Source organism: Gekko japonicus, unplaced genomic scaffold (genome assembly GCF_001447785.1).
Source record: "Gekko japonicus isolate JY-2015 unplaced genomic scaffold, Gekko_japonicus_V1.1 scaffold78, whole genome shotgun sequence".
In the NCBI taxonomy this organism is placed as follows: Eukaryota; Metazoa; Chordata; class Lepidosauria; order Squamata; family Gekkonidae; genus Gekko; species Gekko japonicus.
Window position 1 is genome coordinate 54,262 of NW_015165236.1, and position 24,325 is coordinate 78,586.

At 42.2% G+C, this 24,325-nt stretch overlaps 1 protein-coding gene across 1 annotated transcript in view; it reads left to right on the forward strand.

The window, feature by feature from the left end:
* Nucleotides 1-24,325, forward strand: part of ATF7IP2 (activating transcription factor 7 interacting protein 2) — a 60,712-nt gene that overhangs the window by 9,393 nt on the left and 26,994 nt on the right. The window contains exons 2-3 of the mRNA XM_015409876.1: nt 17,810-19,340; nt 23,877-24,007. Of these exons, the coding sequence (XP_015265362.1) occupies nt 17,810-19,340; nt 23,877-24,007 (1,662 nt within the window). The remainder of the gene's footprint in view (nt 1-17,809; nt 19,341-23,876; nt 24,008-24,325) is intronic.

Genomic DNA, 24,325 nt, shown 5'->3' on the forward strand with positions numbered 1-24,325 from the left:
TAGTGCTTCTACATCTCCCTCCAGAGGGTCTGTTGAGATAGCATATCCTGTAGTCCAAAAGTTACCCCACCCCAGCCAAGAATGAGGGCCTCCTCTTTCTTCAAGCCAGCTTGCTTAAGCATTTAGGTTCAGATACTATATTTTTATATGTAGCTAAGCACCTCTGGATTTATAAGATTATGACCAGAAGTCCCTATTCTTAATTTTAGGTTGTTTGTGCAGGCCTACTGTCTGATTTCATAATAAGCATCAATTGATTTCAAGCAATATTTTTCTACTACAGTTTAGAGCAAGGTATTTAAGATTTTCTTGATCAGAAGTCCTTTTATTTCATTTCTCACAACCATGCAGGCCTTTTCCTATACCTGTGTATGTACGAGGGTTCAAATAAACGACACAACACACTGATCTGCCGAAGCTCTCTGACCAAGTTCTCAAGCTCTCTCTGTACCTCTCTCTCTTCAACTGGATGTCAGCAGCGTTTTATAAAAACAAACTCACACATTTCTCCCCCCCCCCGCCCTGTACAGTGAAAACGTTACAAATAGAAGCCTCTAACTAGTATCACAGTATGTTCTTAACAGAATGTTCTTTACGCTGAAGCTCTCCTATCTTGCCCAAATGTAGCCAAGTTTATACTCTCAGCAGACTCAGCAGACTTTGTGCACTGCTTGCCAATCTCCCTGTTAGAACTTGAACTCCCGGGCATGCCTCACAGGAGTTTTTCATTCCCATATACCTGTTTGTGCCTTTCCTAACCTGCAGAATATATTTTTTTTGAGCTTCTAGGATCATAGTTTTAAATAGTTTCCAATCTTCCCCAATGGTTTTGACCCTTTCTACTTTCAGTTTCCTCCCCACATGTCCTCTCATATCAGAGAAGTTACCCCTTTTAAAGTTAAAAGTGGTTGTGTGAGTCTTTTTGGCCAATTCCCCATTTATACAAATGTTGAACTCAACATTATGATCACTGTTCCCAAGCGGTGCAATCACTTTTACATCGCTCACCAGGTCTTGAGTGTTACTTAGGACCAAATCAAGGATCGCCTCTCCCCTGGTAGGTTCCGTGACCATCTGCTCCATAGCACAGTCATTTAGAGTGTCTAGAAACTCAATCTCTTTTTCTCGACTAGAACACATATTGACCCAATCAATGTGTGGGTAGTTAAAATCACCTATTATGACACAGTGTTTTTGTCTAGCTGCTATCTTTAATTCATTCATCATTTTATAATCCTCCTCTATCTTTTGATCTGGTGAATCCTCCACTTTGTAGACACCTGCAAAAAGGCCCCTCATTATGAGCAGCCTAAAAAGCCAGGTTGCTAGGCTGCAAAGGTTGGTTCAAGAGAATAAATGCAGGCCTCTGATATTTTCCCTTGCAAACAGCTTTTGCTCGCTTACTGGAAAGTTACAGGCTTGTGCAATCAAGAACAGCTGTTTCCAGCTGTTGGCTGGAGACGCAGGGAGCAGTGAGGGGAGGGGGAGAAATGGGCGACTCTGTTGCTGCAGAGAAAGACTTATATCAGACATAAATGTTAAAATCCTTTTTCATTTAGATTTCATATAGACCTCATATACATTCATAATAGTCCATAACCGCATAATCTATGCACATTATACACAAACCATATATACTGATTATAGGAACAGAGTTTATAGAATGAAGATTACACTATGGAGATGCGGGGATTTTCCAGAACCTCTTAGAATAAGATACCGGAATTACAAGGAAGTCCAAATTAGGAAGTATTGACACAATAAAACACTTAGATAGGAGGTCAGCCTGACCCAGAGAGGAGAAGACTATCAACATTGGAAAGTCCCCGATCATTAAGATGAATAAACCCAGCTGTTTTCAACTGATTATTTTTATTTATTTATTTATTTATTTTGGGATTTATATCCCGCCCTACCCATACGGCCCAGGGCGGGATTAGAAAAACAATTTAAAGGTCAAACACTTCTGATTGGTTAGCAGAGAAGATGGGTAAACAGAACTGAAAAGGATATAAGATATCAGAAGTGGGAGAAAAAATATCAGGAAAAGACAGACAACTCTTTTTGCTCCAGCCTCGTCTCCATAAGAACAGCCTACTAGAAGCAGGCCGTCACGGACCCGATACCAGTGGTGAGAATGTTGTAAGATTAAATGCTCTAGACTGTTTGAGTCAAGTTATGGAACAGGCAAGGTATCGAAAACTGCGCAGAATGTAATCATTTCTTTTTAAAAAAACAAACACTTTATTAGGATATAATATACCATAGTCAATTACATTCAACAATTATTTTCTATATCCTACCCCCCTCCCTTTCCCTCTTGAACGGCTTCCCGCAGTGCTTTGACCTCCTGCACAACACTTAAAAGTTAATTTTTCTTCAATATCAACATAACTATTTAACAGGTAACAATTTCTATCATATATAATTCAACCTTATCATTTCCTCAAATACTGAGTTCAATAATTATCAAAACAAAAAAGAGTATCCTTTACATCCCAGTTTTTTTCCAAATATTCTTTTAAGTCTTTCCAATCTTCAAAGAAGTCTTCAGCTTCCATATCCTTCAACTTTCTAGTCATCTTATCCATTTCTACCATATGAAGTAGTTTTTTAATCCAATCTTTCAATTCCGGGACTGCCTCCTGTTTCCAACACTGGGCATAAGTCATTCTTGCAGCGGTAATCATGTACCACATCAAAGTTCGCTTTGCCACATTGACCTCTTCCATTTTCAAACCTAAAAGTAGAATCTCTGGTTCTTTTTTAAAGGTACATTTTGTAATTTTTTGCATTTCAGAATGAATCGCAGCCCAAAAACGTTTTGCTTTTTCACAAGTCCACCACATGTGGAAAAATGAGCCCTCTACTTTTTTGCATTTCCAACATTTACTAGACATTAGTATTCATATTAGCAATCTTTTTAGGTGTCATATACCATCTATACATCATCTTATAACAATTTTCCTTTAAATTTATACATGTTGAAATTTTTAATGCTTTTTTCCATCAAAATTCCCAAGATGACATCATTATTTCTTTATTCATATTTATTCCCCATTTAATCATTTGTTCTTTAACTATCTCATCTTCTGTATACCATTGTAACAATACTTTATAAAGTTTCGAAATCATTTTTTTCTCCCCTTCAAACCATACCTTCTCAATCTCATTATACTTTTCACTAAAGCCAAAAGACTTTTTATCTGTCTTAAACAAGTCACAAATTTGTCCATATGGAAACCAACCATATTTAAAAGTTATTTCTTCTCCTTTTTTCATTTCATAATTTTTTCCCTCTAACTTCAATAAATCTTTATATTGTATCCAATCTTCTCCTTTATAAATTGTGAATGGTGTAATCACTTCCGCTGGTACAATCCATAGAGGTCTCTCATCTGAAAAAAACCTCTTATATTTTATCCACGTATCAAATAATGTCCTTCTTATAAAGTGATGTTTAAAAAAGCCATCAATTTTCTGCTTATCGTACCATAAATAGGCATGCCAACCAAACTTGCAGTCATGACCTTCTAATGCCAATAGTTTTTTATTACTTAACGTGACCCATTGTTGAAGCCACGTCAAGCAAACTGCTTCATGATAAAGTTTAAAATTTGGCAATTGAAGTCCTCCTCTTTCTTTTGCATCACATAGAATTTTTAATTTGATTCTTGGTTTTTTCCCCGCCCAAACAAACTTTGAGATCTCTCTTTGCCATTTTTGGAAAATCTTTACATCTTTAACAATTGGGATTGTCTGGAATAAAAACATGAGCCTTGGTAACACGTTCATTTTAACCACAGAAATCCTTCCCATCAATGATAAGTTCAAAGTAGTCCATTTCGTTATATCTTGTTGTATTTTAGACCAAAGCTTATCATAATTATTTTTATACAAATCCACATTTTTCATAGTCAAGTCAATTCCCAAGTCAATGTTTGTAAATCTTGTCTTTTCTTTGCTGACATATTCTTACACAATACTTTTGACTTTTCTTTATTCAGATAAAATCCAGCTAGATCACCAAATTCTTTAATTTTATTTAACAACACTGGCATATTTGCCAAGGGCTCCTCAATTATGAACATTACATCATCCGCAAAAGCTCTGTATTTATATGAGAAGCCCTTGACTTTCAGACCTTGTATTGTTTTATCTTCCTTAATTTGTTTTAGAAGAACTTCCAAAATCCAAATAAACAATAATGGGGACAAAGGATATCCTTGCCTTGTCCCCTTCTGTACTGCAAAATAGTCCGTCTTTTCTGTGTTGACTATCAGTGCCGCTTTTTGTTCAAAATATATTGCTTCAATACAATTCCTAAATTGTTCTCCAACCTCCATTTTATCTAAGACACTGTACATAAAGTCCCAATTCAAATTATCAAAGGCCTTTTCAGCATCTGCAAAGAGAAAGCCCACTTCTTTTTCCGGATGTTTATCATAATATTCAATTGCATCCAAAACCACCCGCAGATTGTCTCTAATTTGTCTATTGGGTAGAAAACCAGCCTGTTCTTCTTCAATCACCTTCTGTAAATATATCTTAAGCCTTTCCGAAATAATTTTGGCAAACAATTTGTAATCCGTATTTAACAGAGAGATAGGCCTATAATTTTTTACATTAGTCATAGCCTGAGATTCCTTAGGTATAAGCAAAATAGTTGCTTCCTTCCATGATTCTGGTATCTTTTTCGTTTCCCTAATATCATTCATCAGAAGTACCAAGTTTGGGATCAGCTCCTCCTTTATTTTTTTAAAGTATTTTGCTGTATAGCCATCTGGTCCTGGAGCTTTTCCCAGCTTCGCCTCCTTTATTGCCATCTCAATTTCTTCCTTAGTAATGGGGTTGTTCAACACATCCTTAGATTCTCCCGACAATTTTTGCACCTTAATTTTGTCAACATATTTTTTAATTGCAGTTTTCTCTACTTTTTTCTTTGCAAATAAATTTGCATAATACTTAAAGAAGGCTCTTTTAATTCCATTAGTGTCAACTACTTCTTTTCTTCCATCCATTATTTTAGTAACCAACTTATTCTCTCTTCTCTTTTTTAATTGCCAAGCCAAATATTTCCCTGGTTTGTTTGCCCCTTCAAAGGACTTCTGTTGTAATTTTTTCAAATTCCAGTAAATCTCCTGATTCATTAGAGCATCCAACTGTTCTCTTAAAATTTGTAATTCCCCTAATATTTTCTTTTTTCCCGGACGTTTTTTAAGCTCAGACTCTTTTGTTTTAATTTTCTCCAAAATTGCATTTTGCTGAGCCTGCCTTTTTTTTCTTCTCTTTGGTGTTAAGTGATATCAGCAGTCCTCTCATTACTGCCTTGTACGTGTCCCATACTATCTCAATCGACATTCCTTGCGTCAAATTAGTTTGAAAGAAACACTTAGTTTCTTCTTTGACAGTGTCCAATAAGTCTTTCTGATCTAGCAAATCTTCATTTAATCTCCATCTCGGAATCTTCCTTCCTTCTTTTATTATCCACGAAATTGGGTTATGATCTGAATGTATTCTTGGTAAAATCTCAATCGTCTTTGTCTTCAAAACTAGGTCTCCAGTTGCCCATATCATATCAATTCTTGAGAAAGAATCATGTCTATGTGAAAAAAAGGTAAAGTCTTTAACAGTGGGATACAAGTTCTGCCACACATCTTGTAACTTCTCCTGTTTAGTCAATTTAAAAAACACTTTAGGCAATTTTCCCATATTTTCTTCTGATTTTTTTGATTTTCTATCCAATTTATTTTCAACTGTACCATTAAAGTCTCCTGCCAAAACAATTTGGTCATATGTGACCTGATCTAATTCTTGTGTTAGGTCTTCAAAAAAAATTTCTTTTGCTCCATTTGGTGCATAAATATTTTGTATTAAAGTTCTTTTCTGCTGCACCATTGCTTCCACCGCAATATATCTTCCTTCCCTATCTTAAAAAATTTCTTTCGGGTCCAATTCTTTTCTTACATAGGTCACAGTTCCACTTTTCTTTTTGGCTGCCAATGAATAAAATTCCTGTTCCAATTGTTGGGCTGCCAAATATTTGGAGTCTTGATTTTTAATATGAGTTTCTTGCAGACATATCACACTACATTTTTGTTTCCCTAGCCAATGTTTTATTATCTTCCTTTTATTGGGTGAATTAATCCCATTGACACTCCAAGAGGTAATTTTGTGCTCCATCATGCTTGTTGTTCCTTATCACCAAAGTCCTTATTAAATTCATACATAAACTCAGCCATCCGTCCAGTATTCTTGATTGTATATCTTTGACTTCAGTAGCTGAAACTCACCCCTTGTGGAAGCTCCCATCTGTATTTAATGTTCAACGCTCTAAGCTTGTAAGTTAACTTCTTGTATTTTTTTCTGTCTTGGAGTACCACTCTAGGGAGTTCTTTCATTACCATCACTTTGGTTCCCTCCATTTCAAACGGATCCACAAACTGTTTTTTCATAATAATCTCATGCATTCTTTTGGTCAGCAATTGCACAATCACATCTCTTGGAAGATTCTTTTGTTGAGCATAGACCGAATTAACTCTATAGATCAAATCTACCTTGAGACCAAGGTGGCTGACCTGGAGAAGCAGAGACAGTCAGCTAGGCACACAGAAAAGACTCTCGGGGAGACCAGCTGAGCTCTGAGCAGGAGCAGGAGAGAGAGCTGTGAGAGAGGTGAGTGGGTTTCTTTTACTTGCTTTCAGCTGAGAGAATTCAGCTAAGGATATTTTGTGGGAAAACTGTGTTTAGCAGTGTGTGGAAGCACTTAGAGTTCTTGCAGAGTCCTGGCTGATTCAGTGTGGGCGAGCTAAAGGGCTCTTTGCCTGTGGCTCTTTGCCTGTGGCTCTTAGACTAGGGGCTCTGTAAGAAGCCCAAAAAGAGCCAGAAAGACAAGGCCCTCGGCTCTTTGTCTTTCCCGTAAAATAATTTGACTTGATAACAAAAACCACATAAATACCAAGGGTTTAAAAGGGGGGTTATATTTATTTATTTTAAAAGAATTATGAAGCCAGAATGCCAGCAGGGGGTTGGGGGCTATCCAGTGTTTTGCATGGAGTGTCACATGTATGACTATCTGCCCACTGGGCAGAAGTCTTGGGTGTGTCCTCGGTGCAAGGAGCTCCTGGTTCTCAGGGAACGTGTGTGCTCCCTTGAGACCAAGGTGGCTGACCTGGAGAAGCAGAGACAGTCAGCTAGGCACACAGAAAAGACTCTCGGGGACTTGTTAGCTTCGTCCCACTCTGGATCTGGCAGCCCCGCTGCTGTCAGGGAGCATGAGGGTCTAGGGGAAACAGGGCACCATGCTGAGGATAAGGGGAATGTGCCCTCAGAAGGGACCTCTTCCCCAGCTGGTGAGCGGCTCTCCTTTTGCACCAAGGAACCATCCCTGAGCAGGGTGGGAGGGGGGCTCTTGGTAGTGGGTGATTCGATCCTTAGGCAGGTAGACAGCTGGGTGGCGAACCCGCGTACTGACCGTATGGTGACTTGCCTGCCTGGTGCGAAGGTAGCGGACATTACGCGTGTTTTAGATAGGCTGGTAGATAGTGCTGGGGAGGAGCCAGTGGTCGTGGTGCATGTCGGCACCAACGATGTGGGGAAATGCAGTCGTGAGGTCCTGGAGGAGAAATTTAGGCTGCTGGGCAGGAAACTTAGGTCCAGGACCTCCAAGGTAGCCTTCTCAGAAGTGTTACCTGTTCCACGCGCAGGGCCGGAGAGACAGGCAGAGATCAGGAGTCTCAATGCGTGGATGAGACGATGGTGTAGGGGGGAAGGGTTCAGGTTTGTTAGGCACTGGGATACTTTTTGGAACAAGAGGGAGCTGTACAGGCGAGACGGTCTCCACTTGTCCCGAGAAGGAACCAGGCTGCTGGCACTTAAAATCAAAAAGGTGGCAGAGCAGCTTTTAAACTGAATATTGGGGGAAAGCCGACAGGAGATGAAAAGTCTCTGGTTCGGGTTGGCTCATCTGAGAGAGGTGAGGGGGTACCGGTTGCTTTTCTACAGGGAGGTGGATTGAAATTGTCCACAGAGGCCATGGCTGGTGACATGGACTGCCGGACAACGACTCGAGATAGCAAGAGGAAGGATGCAGGCTTAACTTGTAAGGGAAATTACAGCTGTTTCTATACAAATGCTAGAAGTGTCCGAGGTAAAATCGGGGAGTTGGAGTGCTTGGTGTCGGAGGGAAAAATAGACATTGTGGGTATTTCTGAAACTTGGTGGGATGAGGAAAATCAGTGGGACACAGTGATTCCCGGTTATATATTATATCGGAAGGATAGGGGGGGAAGGGTTGGAGGTGGGGTAGCTCTGTATGTCAGAGAGGGTATAAAGTCTAGAAAGATTGAGAGGCTAAGTGAATTGGATTCGCTTCTGGAAGTTCTATGGGTTGAAATAGGGGGGCCAAAAGGAAACTTAACACTGGGAGTTTGTTATCGCCCACCAGATCAAAAGATAGAGGAGGATTATAAAATGATGAATGCCTTAAAGATAGCAACTAGACAAAAACACTGTGTAATAATAGGTGATTTTAACTACCCACACATTGATTGGGTCAATATGTGTTCTAGCCGGGAAAAAGAGATTGAGTTTCTAGACACTCTAAATGACTGTGCTATGGAGCAGATGGTCACGGAACCTACCAGGGGAGAGGCGATCCTTGATTTGGTCCTAAGTAACACTCAAGACCTGGTGAGAGATGTAAAAGTGATTGCACCGCTTGGAAACAGTGATCATAATGTTGTTGAGTTCATCATTTGTACAAATAGAGAATTGGCCAAAAAGACTCACACAACCATTTTTAACTTTAAAAGGGGTAATTTCTCTGATATGAGGGGACACGTGGGGAGGAAACTGAAAGGAAAAGTAGAAAGGGTCAAAACAATTGGGGAAGCTTGGGATCTATTTAAAACTACGATCCTAGAAGCTCAAAAAATATATATTCCGCAGGTTAGGAAAGGCACAAACAGGTATAGGAAAAAGCCTGCATGGTTAACAAACAGAGTAATGGAGGCTGTAAAAAGTAAAAAGAATTCCTTTAAGCAGTGGAAAGCTAGTCACAGTGAGGCTGATAAAACGGAACACAGGCTATGGCAAATAAAATGCAAGTCTGAGGTCAGGCAGGCAAAAAGGGAATATGAGGAGCATATAGCAAAAAACGTAAAAACCAACAATAAAACTTTCTTCAAATACATTAGAAACAGGAAACCAGCCAGGGAGGCAGTGGGGCCCTTGGACGACCAAGGGGTAAAAGGAGTATTGAAGGATGATAGGGAAATGGCTGAGAAGCTAAATGCATTTTTTGCCTCCGTCTTCACTGTGGAAGATGAGAAGTGCTTGCCCACTCCAGAACCACTGATTTCAGGAGGGGTGTTGAAAGACCTGAGTCAGATTGAGGTGACGAGAGAGGAGGTCCTAAAACTGATAGACAACTTAAAAACTGAAAAATCACCAGGCCCAGATGGCATACATCCGAGAGTTCTGAAAGAACTCAAATGTGAACTTGTAGATCTCCTGACAAAGATATGTAATCTTTCCTTAAAATCTGCCTCCATTCCTGAGGATTGGAAGGTAGCTAATGTCACTCCCATCTTTAAAAAGGGTTCCAGAGGAGATCCGGGAAATTACAGGCCAGTCAGTCTGACGTCGATACCGGGTAAATTGGTGGAAACCATTATTAAGGAAAGAATTAGTAGGCACATAGATGAACAAAACCTATTGAGGCAGACTCAGCACGGTTTCTGTAAGGGAAGATCTTGTCTCACTAACCTGTTAGTGTTCTTTGAGGGGGTGAACAAACATGTGGACAAGGGGGATCCAATAGATATTATTTACCTTGACTTCCAGAAAGCTTTTGATAAAGTTCCTCATCAAAGGCTCCTAAGTAAGCTCAAAAATCATGGGATAGAAGGACAAGTCCTTTTATGGATCAAAAACTGGCTAGTTCATAGAAAACAGAGAGTGAGTGTAGGTGGGCAATTTTCTCAGTGGAGGGTGGTAAGCAGTGGGGTACCGCAGGGATCAGTACTTGGTCCACTGCTTTTTAACTTGTTCATTAATGATTTGGAGATGGGAGTAAGCAGTGAAGTGGCTAAATTTGCGGATGATACAAAGTTGTTCAGGGTGGTGAAAACCAGTGAGGATTGTGAGGCACTCCAAGGGGATCTGTCAAGGATGGGCGAGTGGGCGTCAACATGGCAAATGGGGTTCAATGTGGCCAAGTGCAAGGTGATGCACATTGGAGCCAAAAATCCTAAATATAAATACACATTGATGGGGTCTGAACTGGCAGAGACTGAGCAAGAGAGAGATCTTGGAGTTGTAGTGGATAACTCACTGAAAATGTCGAGACAGTGTGTGACTGCAATAAAGAAGGCCAATGCTATGCTGGGGATTATTAGGAAGGGTATTGAAAACAGATCAGCCAATATAATAATGCCCCTATATAAATCAATGGTGAGACCTCATTTGGAATACTGTGTGCAGTTCTGGGCACCACACCTTAAAAAGGATATTATAGCTTTGGAAAAAGTGCAGAAAAGGGCAACTCGAATGATAAAAGGGTTGGAACACTTTCCCTATGAGGAAAGGTTAAAGCGCTTAGGGCTCTTTAGCTTGGAGAAAAGACGACTGAGGGGTGACATGATCGAGGTTTATAAGATTATGCATGGGAAAGAGCAGGTAAAGAAAGAGGTACTTTTCTCCCTTTCTCACAATACAAGAACTCGTGGGCACTCCATGAAACTGCAGAGCGGTCGGGTTAGAACGGATAAAAGGAAGTACTTCTTCACCCAAAGAGTGATTAACACATGGAATTCACTGCCACAGGAAGTGGTGGGTGCTACAAGCATGGACGGCTTCAAAAGGGAATTAGATAAGCATATGGAGCAGAGGTCCATCAGTGGCTATTAGCCACAAGGTATAGCTAGGGGCTCTGGGGCAAGTGATGCTCTGTCTTCTTGGTGCTTGGGGGGGGGGGTCAACAGTGGGAGGGCTTCTAATGTCCTGGCCCCAATGCTGGACCTCCTGATGGCACTGGTATTTCTGGCCACTGTGTGACACAGAGTGTTGGACTGGATGGGCCTTTGGCCTGATCCAACATTGGCGTCTCTTATGTTCTTATGTTCTTATGTTCTTATCATCCTTTAAATATTCCGCAAAGGCTTTAATTACTCTATTTCGTATGTCATCATCCATCTGCTCTTTGATACCTCTCAGTCTGATATGGGTCTACATAGCTCTGCAATCTGACATTACATCCAGTCTTTTGTTTTCCCTTACAACTGTATCCACTTTAAGGTTAACATCTTGCATTTTCTGCTCTATTTCAGAAGACTTCTGTGATATATTTTGTATTTCTTTTTTTAATTCCCCTACTTCTTTTTCCAATTTCTTTTTTTTTTTGTAAATTTATTTTTCAGTATTTCACCTTTACATTGTATTCAATCCATACAATTACAATTTTCTTACTTTATACATCTCTAGTAAAACATAGTTTCATTCGTTCTTATACATATTCCACTAGAAATTTATCATATTTTTCTCTTGCATTTTAGCCAGTTGTATACAATTTTCCATCATTTCCAAAATATTTCTTCTGATTTATTATTTAATATTAAACTAAGTTTGTCCATTTCTGCTATATCTAGAATCTTCTGTTTAAGTTCTCTTATAGATGGTATGGTTTTCGACTTCCACCGTCTAGCTACCAAAATTCTAGCTGCTGTCAATACATATATTATTATATGTTTATGGTTTTTTACATTGTCCGGAATCATGTTTAGTAAGTAAATTTCAGGGTTTAAGGGTAATTTTAATTTAAATACCTCGAGAAATATTTTTTGAATTTTTTTCCAATAATTTTGTATTTTGCCACACCTCCACCATATATGGAGGTATGTTCCTACGTTTTTCCCGCATCTCCAGCATAGTTTGGGAGCTTTGGGGTAACATTTAGAAATTTTTTCAGGGGTCCAATGCCACCTGTAGAACATTTTATAAATGTTCTCTTTATATGACGTCACTTTCATATATTTTATAGAGGTCCACGTTTTTTGCCATTTGTTAGCCTCTAAAGTACTCCCTATCTCATTATTCCAGATTATCATTGAGTTCTTAATCGTTTCTTTCTCCATTTCCTCGCCTAAGAGTTTAGAGTATAACTTTTGAACTAATTTGTCACTTGAGGAGAGCCAAATTTTATCTATTTTGTTTTTAGTTGCATAGAAGCCTATTTTTTAATCTAACATATATCTTGTACTTAATATACTTTTATCCCACCATGCCAATCGTATATTTTGTTTTTGTAAAATTTCATCTTTTTAAATTTCCATTTTCTCATTTAAAAGAGTGCCATATGTTTGTTTCCTTTCTTCAGTCAATAGTGATGGTTGTATAAATGCTTCTAGAGGGGAGATCCATAAGGGAGTTTTGGTGTAAAATTTTTGTTTTATAATATTCCAGGATTTTATTAAAGCGTTCCTTATTACATTTGAATGGAAGCTGGTATGTATTTTATCTTTTCCATACCACATGTATGCATGCCAACCCATTGGCAAGTCAACTCCTTCTAACGTTAAAGTTCTCCCATCTTTTAGTTCCACCCACTCTTTGATCCATACCATAGCTGCAGCCAAATAGTATAGTTGCCAATTTGGTAGTGCGAATCCCCCTTGTTCTTTGCTATCCTGTAGGTATTTACTTTTAATTCTCGGTTTCTTGGACTGCCATATAAATTTGCTTGTTAATTTCTCTAGATCTTTAAAGAATTTATAAGTTTTCAGTATAGGCAGATTTTGCGCCAAAAATAAGAATCTTGGGAGGATATTCATTTTTATGGTTGCTGTTCTGCCCATTAGTGACAAATGCTTTTTTCCCCATTTTTCCAAATCCTTTTTTATCTCGTTTAACAGTTTTATATAATTGTTTTCATATAGCTTTGAGATATTATCTGATATCCAAATCCCTAGATATTTCGCTGTCTGCACTACCTCCGTTTTAGATATCTCTTTTAACCTATTTAACAATCCTTGGGAGCAATTTTTTGCTATTATTTTCGTTTTTTGTAGGTTTATTTTAAATCCCGCCAGGTCGCCGAATTCTTTTATATCTTTTATTAAGATTGATAGCGATTGGTCCGGATCTTCAAGTATAAATATCAGGTCATCAGCGAAAGCTTGTACTTTGTACTCTTCCCCTTTTACTCTCAATCCTTTTATTATTTCATTAGATCTAATTTTGTCCATTAATGATTCAATTATGAAAATGAACAATAATGGCGAGAGGGGGCACCCCTGTCTTGTACCTTTTTGTATTTGGATGTATTGGGATAATTCACCATTTATTAGGATCTTGGCATTTTGTTTGTTATATATGGCTTTAATCATTGCATAAAAGTTTTCCCCACATTCCCACATTTCTAATTTTTTTAATATATATGACCAATTGATGTTATCGAAAGCCTTCTCTGCGTCCAACAATATTAACGCCATCTGCTTTCCTGGTTGCATTTCATAATATTTCAGCACATTTATTATGTTCCTGATATTGTTTTGTATTTTTCTTTTTGGCAGGAAACCTGATTGGTCTCTATGAATTATTTTTGAAAGCACTTTTTTCATTTTATTAGCCAATATCTTGGCAAAAACTTTATAGTCCGTGTTTAATAGGGAAATCGGCCTATAGTTTTTTATTTCTTCCTCATCAGAGTTCGGTTTGTGTATTAGAGTGATAAGCGCCTCGTTCCATGAGGCTGGAATTTCGTTAGTTTGTGGAATATTTTGTATTAGTTCTTTAAGGGGTTCAGTTATCTGCTCTTTAAAAGTCTGGTAAAACTCTATTGGGATCCCATCTGGGCCCGGAGATTTCTTTCCCCCCCCATCTTTTATCGCCTCTACTATGTCCTGAGTGGCAATTGGTTCATTTAAGATATCAATCTGTTCTTTATTAAACTTCCCTTTTTCCCACTTCTTTTGATATTCTAGCATTTCTTTCTCTTCCACGTTTTCTTTTTTATACAAGTTGCCATAGAAATTCCGAATTATATCTTCTAACTCTTTCTGCGACGTCATTCCCTCACCTTTATCGTTTTTTAGTCTTTTGATTACTCTAGATTCTTTTTCTTTTCTCAATTTATAAGAGAGCCATCTTGTTGGCTTGTTGGCGTTTTCAAAATAATAAAGTTTTGCCCTATCTATTTTCTTTGCCGTCTCTTGGGTTAGGAATAGGTTTAACTGATGTTGTAACTTATTTATTCTATTCCTTGTGTTTTTTAGATTTTTAATAGATTTTATGGATCTATTTTCCTCTTCCTGAATTTCCCTATTTATTGTTTCAATTTTTTTGTTTTCTTGTTTCTTTTTCCAATTTCTCACCTACTTCTTTCTTCATGTCCACTAGAAGTTCCTTCATTTGCTTGCCCATTTCCTGAATGGCATCTGTCATTCTTTGTTCCATCGCCTCCATTGCAGCCTGCAGTTCCTTATCTTTCTTAGATGCAGCCATTTTCGGCGTTGAGAACGACGCTGCCCTCTGTCTCCCCCGAAGCTCCGTTGTTGTTTATTAGTTAGTCTCTACTGGCATCAATCAATAGTTCTCTATGTCCTTGTCATGACCCCAGAGGGGTCTTTGGGTTCCGCCGCCACCACCCTGGATTTATGGTCCCTTGGGAGGCCCAGGGTACCTTCCCAAGCCCCTTTTCAGCCGAGCAATACAGGCGTGATTGACCCAGGCAGAGAAAATAATTACACAAAAAGGGTTTATTAAAACAACAGTGGGGCAGGGAAAAACAAGACACGGCAAGGTGCTTCAAAAGGGAATAACAGTGTGAAAGGACAAATAAACATAAACTAACGCAGCTACCTGTTTCTACTTCCAGGCCCCAGCCTGCCTAGCACTCATGCTGATCCCAGTGTTGCTCCCTCTCTCCCAGACCAGCCTGTCCCCACAGTGGGACCAGGCCGCAGAGAGAGACCCGGAGAACACCGTGTTTCTCCTCAGTTAATGGCTAACCGACTCTCCTCACCCAGTTCAACAGTCTCCTCCCAGAAGCTGCCTCTCTGATTATCCCAATGCCTTCTGGGAGTTGTAGGCCTAGCTGCCTCCTACTGCCAGCCAGGCCTCTTAGGCCGGCTAGGCCGTGCTGGCACAGGCCAGATCATGACAGTCCTTAATCAAAGTTGCTTATTTTCGCTACTCCACGGCCACTTTTTAGGTAAAAAAAAAAGTAAATTTAAAACTTGGTCCTCCCCAAAATGTCGGGCGCTATGTCTCTATGCTTTTTAGAGTAGGATCTTTTCCTTTACTTCCGGTCCCTCGCCGAATCGCTCCGCTCTGCCACTTCCTGTCCTCTTTCTCGTTTGTCCCCCATCGTCTTCCGAATCCAGCGATGTCTCCCGTCGTCTTCCGGTCCCACGCTGATGTTTACTCCGATGTTCTGTCGCTCTTTCAGTAACGTCTAGGCACCATTCACTTGCTGCCTTCCACGTCACTTCCGCCCTCGATCTCTCCCTCGTCACCCCTTTCTTCGGCGCTGGTAATTTTCCAGCCACAGGAATTCAAAACAAAGTTCTTTTTAGCTCTTTTTTGGCTCTTTTAGCCACCTTAAAAAATTTCTTTTTACTCAGTCCTGCTTTAAATTTGTTCCCAACCTTTCCGGATATCATCATCATTTTTTCAACCATATACCCAGTAAGTAAAGTTGTTTTTGTTACCTCGTTAGTCCATTCAGATCTTCGCACTGCCTCATATAGTCCAAATTAAATCCACTTTATCCACGAAGCCGGGAAATGGCCACTTTATGCTGATTTTCAGCTCGACGAGCTCCTTTAGCGTTGAAAGCACCGCCCGTACCGTGAAAGGAGATCAAAGTCACTCACAGGCTTCTTCCGAAGCCTGTTCGCGCCAATCTTGACTTTCTCTGGGGTGCTGCTGCCTGCCAGACTCCCCCCTTAACTGGGGAGGGTTGCGTTGGGCTGTTCGATAGCCCAAACTGTCTTAAGGAGCCCTCGTCCACTCCGAGCGATTTCAGAGTGCGTCAAATCGCCATTTTCTCCGACCGGAAGCCCAGAATGTAATCATTTCAATAAGCTGCTAGTCAAAGTTATGTCTAAAAATAAAAAACCTCTTTTAAATTACAAAATGCGTCTGGTCCTTCCTCTGTCAAAAGACAAAGTCCCCTACATGTGCAGAGAAATACGTAACAAGATCCTGCTTGCAAAAGCGAGTGGTTTTGGGCCGAGAGTATAACGGCTAACAACTTGCAGCTGTTGGATGACCTTGGCAAGCCATAGTTTTCTCAGAGCTGTCCTCTCAAGGATAGTCCTGGAAAGAGCTCTCTGAGCCCCACCTACCTCACAGGGTGTCTGTTGTGGGGAGGGGAAGGGAAAAGGAGATTGTAAACCGCTCCGAGACTCCGAGTGAAGGGCAGGGTATAAATCTAATCTCCTTCTTCTTCTTTTCGGCCCCATGGGGATTCCAAAGCCATTTATAACAGAATTCCCCCCTTGCCTCCATTGTATACTCACAATGACGCTAGGAGGTAGATTAGTCTGAGAGTGTGTGGCTGGCTCAAGGTTACCCAGCAAGCTTTCCTGGCACGAGTCTGGATTCGAACATGATTCTCACAGCACCTGTTCCAGGACAGAAACCGTTATGCTAGACTGGTTTTCCTCTGTAGGACAGGTTATGTCATGCTAGAGATGATTTTTAAGATTGAGTCACCACTTGAAAATATATAAACAGGATAACTTTGTTGTTGTTTTTTTAAACAATGTTATTTTTATAAAAGACCAACAAAGACAAAAACAAACATTCATACATATAGATTGGTAAACAGGATATCTTTGGACTCACAGAAACCCAAGTGGTGCCTGTCGACATGCATAGGTACTAAATTGGACTCTTGCAGTTAGAAGCATAGAGTTGGAAGGGGTACCCAGGGGCCATCTAGTCCAGCCCTCTGTACAGTGTGGGCGCTGTGTGGAAACCCAGATCATCCAGGCAAAAACTGCTCCTGGGGCAGGGACTGAAGACTCTTTTACAATGAAAAAAAATGCCAAATTTGGGGGAGAGCTGGGAAAAACCCCTACAAAGTATGTTTTCTTTGAAGCGAGCTAAATTTTTCTAAGACAGAGTTTAACTCATTTGAAATGTATAGCATGAAAATCTGCAGGGTTTTTTTTTCTGGTGGAGAGTATTGAAAAAAATCTTATGATTTTTTTGTCTTTTAAGGTGAATGAGTAAAATGCTTTTAAAGTTGAAGTGTGACTTTCCCAGAATGTATAGCGTTTAATTTTCCCTTTAGAAATTTCATGGGAGCTCTGAAAACAACTCCTTTGAAATTCTTTTGGGATGAGTGAACTCCATTTTAAGGCAAGGTTGTATTCAAAGCGTATCACGCGTAACTGTCTGAGGATTTATTTCTTCAATTTTTTTCCATTGGAAAGAGCCGGAGATTTTGAGGGGCACGGGGGGGGGGATCCTTTGAAATAAATTTTTTTAGCCATTAAATCTGCTAAGATGGTTTATGGTACAGCAGTTAGCTACTCTCCATTTTATTTAGTATTGGGTTTGATAGGAAAGTGTTTCATATGTTTCAGTTTTTCCTAACATTTACAGAAATTTTATGTATTTGCGTGGGATACCAACGGGAGCACAACGTAATATAATACCAGGTTGGGCCTCCCAGCATATTCACTAGGCTACAAGTTTAGAATAATGGCGCAAGGGAACATTAAACAGATTTATTCAACCTCTGAGCAGGAGCTTAAGTATTTGGCTGTGGCTTTAAGGTGCATTTTTCTATTTTTAGGGTCTAAAAATGAATCCAGATGCCAACATCAGGAAGCCGCTACGTGCCAGAAAAACGATGACCCCGAGTAGCCGAAAGCAAGTGGAATTACTGAGAAATCTTCATGAACTGAGAAGGTCTGGAAGCAGCACCTACAGCGTGGACAATTATGTGCAGTTAAAAATGATTGGAACAGAGTGCTTAAATTACAAATCTTCCAAAGAAACGAACCCAGATCTTGAATCGAAAGAAATGTTGGCCAAGGAGCCAGTAGCTAAACTGGTTGTTAATTCTGAAATCAGCATTTATAACCGCACTCCAGACGTGTCCAGGGGCCTTCCCCATAACGGTTGTAGCACAGACACCAACATGAAACAGTTTTTGAACGCCGGGTCTTTGCAAGACCTGCTGTTAAACTTGTATGAAAAGGAATCTGATTCTCCGGTCCCGAAGCCGATGGAAGTGCATTTATATCCCAAACCAACCAGTCAGCCTTTGGACCATTCAGAAGAACACAAACCAACCAGTCAGCCTTCAGACATTTCAGAGGAACACAAACCAACCAGTCAGCCTTCTGGCTTTTCAGAGGAACACAAACCAACCAGTCAGCCTTCAGACATTTCAGAGGAACACAAACCAACCAGTCAGCCTTCAGACATTTCAGAGGAACACAAACCAACCAGTCAGCCTTCAGACATTTCAGAGGAACACAAACCAACCAGTCAGCCTTCTGGCTGTTCAGAACACAAACCAACCAGTCGGCCTCTAGACCATTCAGAAGAACACAAACCAACCAGTCAGCCTTCGGACCATTCAGAAGAACACAAACCAACCAGTCGGCCTTCGGACTGTTCAGAAAAACACAAACCAACCAGTCGGCCTTCGGACCTTTCAGAAGAACACAAACCAACCAGTCACCCTTTGGACCTTTCAGAAGAACAGAAACCAACCAGTCGGCCTCTGGACCATTCAGAAGAACACAAACCAACAAGTCGGCCTTCGGACCGTTTAGAAGAACACAAACCAACCAGTCAGCCTTCGGACCATTCAGAAGAACACAAACCAACCAGTCGGCCTTCGGACCGTTCAGAAGAACCCAAACCAACCAGTCAGCCTCTGGACCGTTCAGAAGAAGACAAACCAACAAGTCGGCCTCCAGACCGTTTAGAAGAACACAAACCAACAAGTCGGCCTCTGGACCGTTCAGAAGAACACAAACCAACCAGTCGGCCTCTGGGCCGTTCAGAAGAACGCAAACTGACCAGTCGGCCTTTGGGCCGTTCAGAAGAACACAAACCAGCTAATCAACCTTTGGGCCGTTCAGAACACAAACCAACTAGTCGGTATCTGGACCGTTCAGAAGAACACAAACCAACCAGTCGGCCTTCGGGCCGTTCAGAAGAACAGACTGCCTCACGAGTTTCTTTTACTAGTGACACTCCTACTTTGGGTAAGACGAAGAAGGCACACAGCAGGCTTGTAAATACTACCACTGAAGTATTAAGACAAAAACTTTGCCAGTTCCAGTTCCGGGAAGCAAATGCACTGTCTGGTAAGCATGCTGACCTTTTAAGAAGTTCAAGAATTAGACCTGAAGCTCTGGAGTGGACCCCTTGTCCTGTCACAACCTTGCCTGGTCCCCCTCCCCAAGAACTCCAGATCTAAAGCGACCCCCCCAGGGAGCACAAAAAAAAATGTTTTCAGAGCTAGGGCGGTGGTGTTAGAGTGCTGGACTTGGATCTGGGAGACCCAGGTTCGAATCCCCACGCTGCCACGCAAGCTTGCTGCGGGTGACCCACGACCAGTCACACGTTCTCTGCCTCACCTACCTGGCAGGGTTGTTGTGAGGATACAGTGGAGGAGGGGTGGGTGAGGTGAGCGGCTTCGGACCCCAGTGAGGGAGAGAGATGGGGGTATGCATGAAGTAAACGTCACGGACGGCACATGTACAACCGGTGCTGTGCCAGCGACACTAGCTTCCAGTGGAGTGCCGAGTCAGGTTCAAGGTTTTGGCACTGACCTTTAAGGCCTTGAGCAATCTGGGGCCAACATCTCCTCCGCAGTATTCCCTCTAAGCTGAGTTAGTGTGAGCTAGCTCACAGTTTTTTAGCCTCCGGCTCACACATTTTTGTCTTAGCTCGGGAAGGAGGACTCCAGAGCAAAGTAATTTCTGCAGCAGCCGAATTGCTCGCTCACAACTTTAATGAGAGCCAGTTTGGTGTAGTTTGGTGTAGTGTAGTGTAGTAGTGTGGTGTAGCGTGCTGTAGCCAAATTGCTCGCTCACAACTTTAATGAGAGCCAGTTTGGTGTAGTATGGTGTGGTTAAGTGCGTGGACACTAATCTGGGAGAACCGGGTTTGATTCCCCCACTCCTCCACTTGCAGCTGCTGGATGGCCTTGGGCAAGCCATAGTTCTGACAAGAGCTGTCCTTGAAAAAGAGCAGTTTCTGTCAGAGCTCTCTCAGCCCCACCTGCCTCACAGGGTGTCTGTTGTGGGGAGGGGAAGGGAAAGGAGATTGTAAGCCCCTCTGAGACTCCTGTGGGTAGTGAAGGGCAGGGTGTAAATCCAATCTCCTCCTCTTCCTCTTCTCCTTCTTCCTCTTCTTCCTCTTCCTCCCTCCTCTTCCTCCTCCTCTTCCTATTCCTCTTCTTCCTCCTCCTCCTCTTCCTCCTCCTCCTCTTCTTAATGCCAGCGGCTCACAAAGTAGAATTTTTGCTCACAAGACCCCACAGCTTAGAGGGGAGCATTACTCCTCCGGTATGTCCCTGGGAGAGCCTTGTGCTCTTCGAATAACAACTTGCTGGTGATTCCCCGGCCCCAGGGATGTCTGGCTGTCCTCAACCAGGGCCAGGGCCTTTTGGATCCTGGCCCCGACCTGGTGGAACTCTCTGCCAAATGACACCAGGGCCCTGCCGGGATCCGATGCAGTTCCGCAGGGTCTGTAAGGCAGAGGTGTTCTGCCAGCCTTTTGGTTGAGGGCAGCAAATGAGTTTCCTTACTGGCTGGCACCTGTCCTTCACTCCGCCCTCCCTTATCTGCTCCGAGTTCTCTGTCCCTGTGCCCAGAAAAGGGGCCTGGAGTCCAGAATTGCGAGAAATAACTATTATAGGGAAATCGCCACCTTGGATCTTTTAATCTGCATTGTAGGTTTTTTTAGTAAGTTATATATTGAATGTTAATGTTTTTGTATATTTTATGGCATCATGCCTTGTGGACGTCGCCCAGAGGCCGGCGTAACCTGGGAAAGGGCAAAATAAATAAATAAATAACCTATATTCAATGCTACTGAATGTTTAATGTTTTTGTATATTTTATGGCATCATGCCTTGTGGACGTCGCCCAGAGGCCGGCGTAACCTGGGACAGGGCAAAATAAATAAATAAATAAATAAATAAATACAGAATAAAAGATCGAAGATGGCAATTTTCCTATATTCAATTCTACTGAATGTTTAATGTTTTTGTATATTTTATGGCATCATGCCTTGTGGACGTCGGCCAGAGGCCGGCGTGACCTGGGACAGGGCTAAATAAATAAATAAATAAATACAGAATAAAAGATCGAAGATGGCAATTTTCCTATATTCAATTCTACTGAATGTTTAATGTTTTTGTATATTTTATGGCATCATGCCTTGTGGACGTCGCCCAGAACCTGGCGTGACCTGGGATAAGGTGAAATAAATAAAATAATAATAATAATGGAAATCTGGAGAGTCCCAGCGCATATCCACCCCGGGGGATGTGCGCATGACCAGCCGCCACAAATGCCAGTTCAGCCCGAAGTCAGAAACTTAAGTTTGGGCACTTAAACAGGGTTGTGATGAATACTAACTTGTAGCGTGGGCCTGGTGCGAGCCGTTGCCACTTTTCAGTGTGGGTCCGTTCCTGCTGGCTCACCTGTCTGTGTCTGGGAGCAGATACGATACTTGGTCCTTTGGAGGACCGGATACGAATGAATCGTGCGCACAAACTTCCACGAGCTTTTGGCGTCCCTCTGCATTCTAGCTCTGATAACGCTTAGGCTGTGGCACGCCTCATTTGTGTCAGAAGGAAGTAGCAGAAGATCCCTGTCTCGTACCAAAGGTGGATGGGTGACCTGCCTCTTGCATTTTTAAGGCTTTGAATCCTGGGTGTGGTGGGACTTTGTGTGTGTGTTTGGAAAATAAACTTCTGGTGGAATTGAATTGCTTCCAGACTAAACTGGCATTTTCCGCCACCGGTGTTCCCTTCCTGCCGCGGATCCCCCGCTTCTTGTTGTTTATTTATTGATTTGATTTGTATACCTCCCTCCCCATAAACGGGCTCAGGGCGGTTCACAACAGTCTCAGTACAATATATTAAAACAACAAAACCATAAAATACTGTGCAAACAAGCTAGTTCTGATGTCAGTTTAACAATATTGATGTTAAAGTCCAGGCCACCAATGTCAATTCAGCAGTATCGATGTTAAAATCCAGGCCACTTAGTGGGAGATAGCCATGAAAGAAGAGGGACGTCCGCTACCTCAACCAAAAGCCCGGTGAAAGAGCTCCGTCTTTCAGGCCCTGCGGAACTGTAGTAGATCCCACAGGGCCCTGGTCTCTTATGGGAGCTCATTCCACCAGGTGGGGGCCAGGACTTTTTCGGTCGTCGGGGACAGCTAGAAGATGTTGATTCATGGACCTCAGTGTCCCTCCGGGGTTCATATGGGGAGAGGCGGTCTTGAAGATATGCTGGCCCCTGGCCGTATAGGGCTTTAAAGGTAAGCACCAGCCCCTTGAAGGAGCTGCGGTGGCTCAAGTGGTTAGGACGCTGAGCTGCAGGCTGTGGAAGGTCGGTAGTTCAGCAGTTCAAGACCCGGGTTGCCGCATGACGGAGTGAGCTCCCGCCTCTAGTTCCAGCTGCTGCCAACCTATCAGCTCGAAAGCAAGAAACTGCAAGTAGATAAATAGGTACCACTTCAGTGGGAAGGTAACAGCGTTCCGTGTGCCTTGGTGTTTAGTCATGCCGGCCACATGACCACGGAAACATCTTCGGACAGCGCTGGCTCTGCGGCTTGGAAACGGAGATGAGCACCGCAACCCTAGAGTCGGATTCGACTGTCTTTCGAGCAAGGGAACCTTTACCTTTTACCTTTGCCAGGCCCTTGAAGCAGATCTGGAATTCAATAGGGAGCCGGTGCCGTTCACAGTTTTTAGCCTCCGGCCCAATCCCTGCCAGAGCAGGGCTCTGGGGGATGTACAAAAGCCATAAAACAAAACTAGATAAAATCAGTTAGAACATTAATAAAACCTTTTGACAGTCGGATGGCGAATAATTAACCAGTCCTAGTTCCACCTGTCAGCTGCTTTGCGGACTGTGGGGAAGAGGGCGAGGTGGATGTAAATAACAGAGAAGGGTAAATAACAGAAGATGGAAGCGTTGCTGTCCTCAACCAAAAGCCTGGTGGAACCTCTCTGCCACATCGTTCCACCGGGTCCGTCGGGAACAGCATTCCGTGGGCTTCCAGGGGTGGTAGGCAATGTTCCCTCTAAGCTGTGGAGTCTTGTGAGCAAAAATTCTCCTTTGTGAGCGACTTCCATTAATGGTGTGAGCGAGCGATTTGGCTACTGCATAAATTCATTTGCTCTGGAGCCCCATCCTTCCTGAGCGAAGACAAAAATGTGTAAGCCGGAGGCTAAAAACTGTGAGCTAGCTCACACTCACCCAGCTTAGAGGGAACACTGGTGGGAGGTGCGGGAAAGTTCTGCTTTCTTGATGGAGAATTTAGTCTGGATCCAACACGTGTCTCCAGGAACTGGCTCTCAGAGAGCGTTAATTCAATATAGATCAGATGTCACCCGTTGAGATGGATTCAGTGTTCTCTCTATGCTGAGCCAGTGTGAGCTAGCTCACAGTTCTTTAGCCTCCGGCTCACACATTTTTGTCTCAGCTAAGGAACGATGGGGCTCCAGAGCAAACTAATTCATGCAGTAGGCAAATCGTTCACTCATGACTTTAATGACAGTATCTCACAAAGTAGAATTTCTGCTCACAAGACTCCACAGCTTAGGGGGAGTTACTGGCTGTGTTCCAAATCTATCGGTGAATTCTTCTGTCTTAAAGATGACGATTTGAGGGAAAGGAGAACTTCTAGATGCAAAGAAGAGGTCAGCTGCAAGCGCATCACATCATCCAATGAAACTGGAGTAGCTTCCACTATGCAGTCAGACAGAAGCCAGTCGGGACTGGAAAAGGTAAGTCAGCTTGGCTTAATTGAGAAGTTGCGGGCAGGGGGTGGGCTTATGTGTTTAGCTGTAGTCAGGGGTCATTTCATAGAAAAAGAGGTGCAGGAGCTCATTAGCATAACTTACTTGTATATGCCACACCCCCTGACATCACCAAAAGTGTGTCAGAAGGCAACACCCACCACTCAGGCTCCACTGGACAGTTTTGGATTGCTAGCTATTGGGGGGGGCATGCAGATCTGTCCTCGCAGAGGAGGGAGAGCTTGTACCTGAATAAAACTTGGTCTTAAAGGTGCCACTCGACTGTTTCGGACTGGGGGCCGGGGG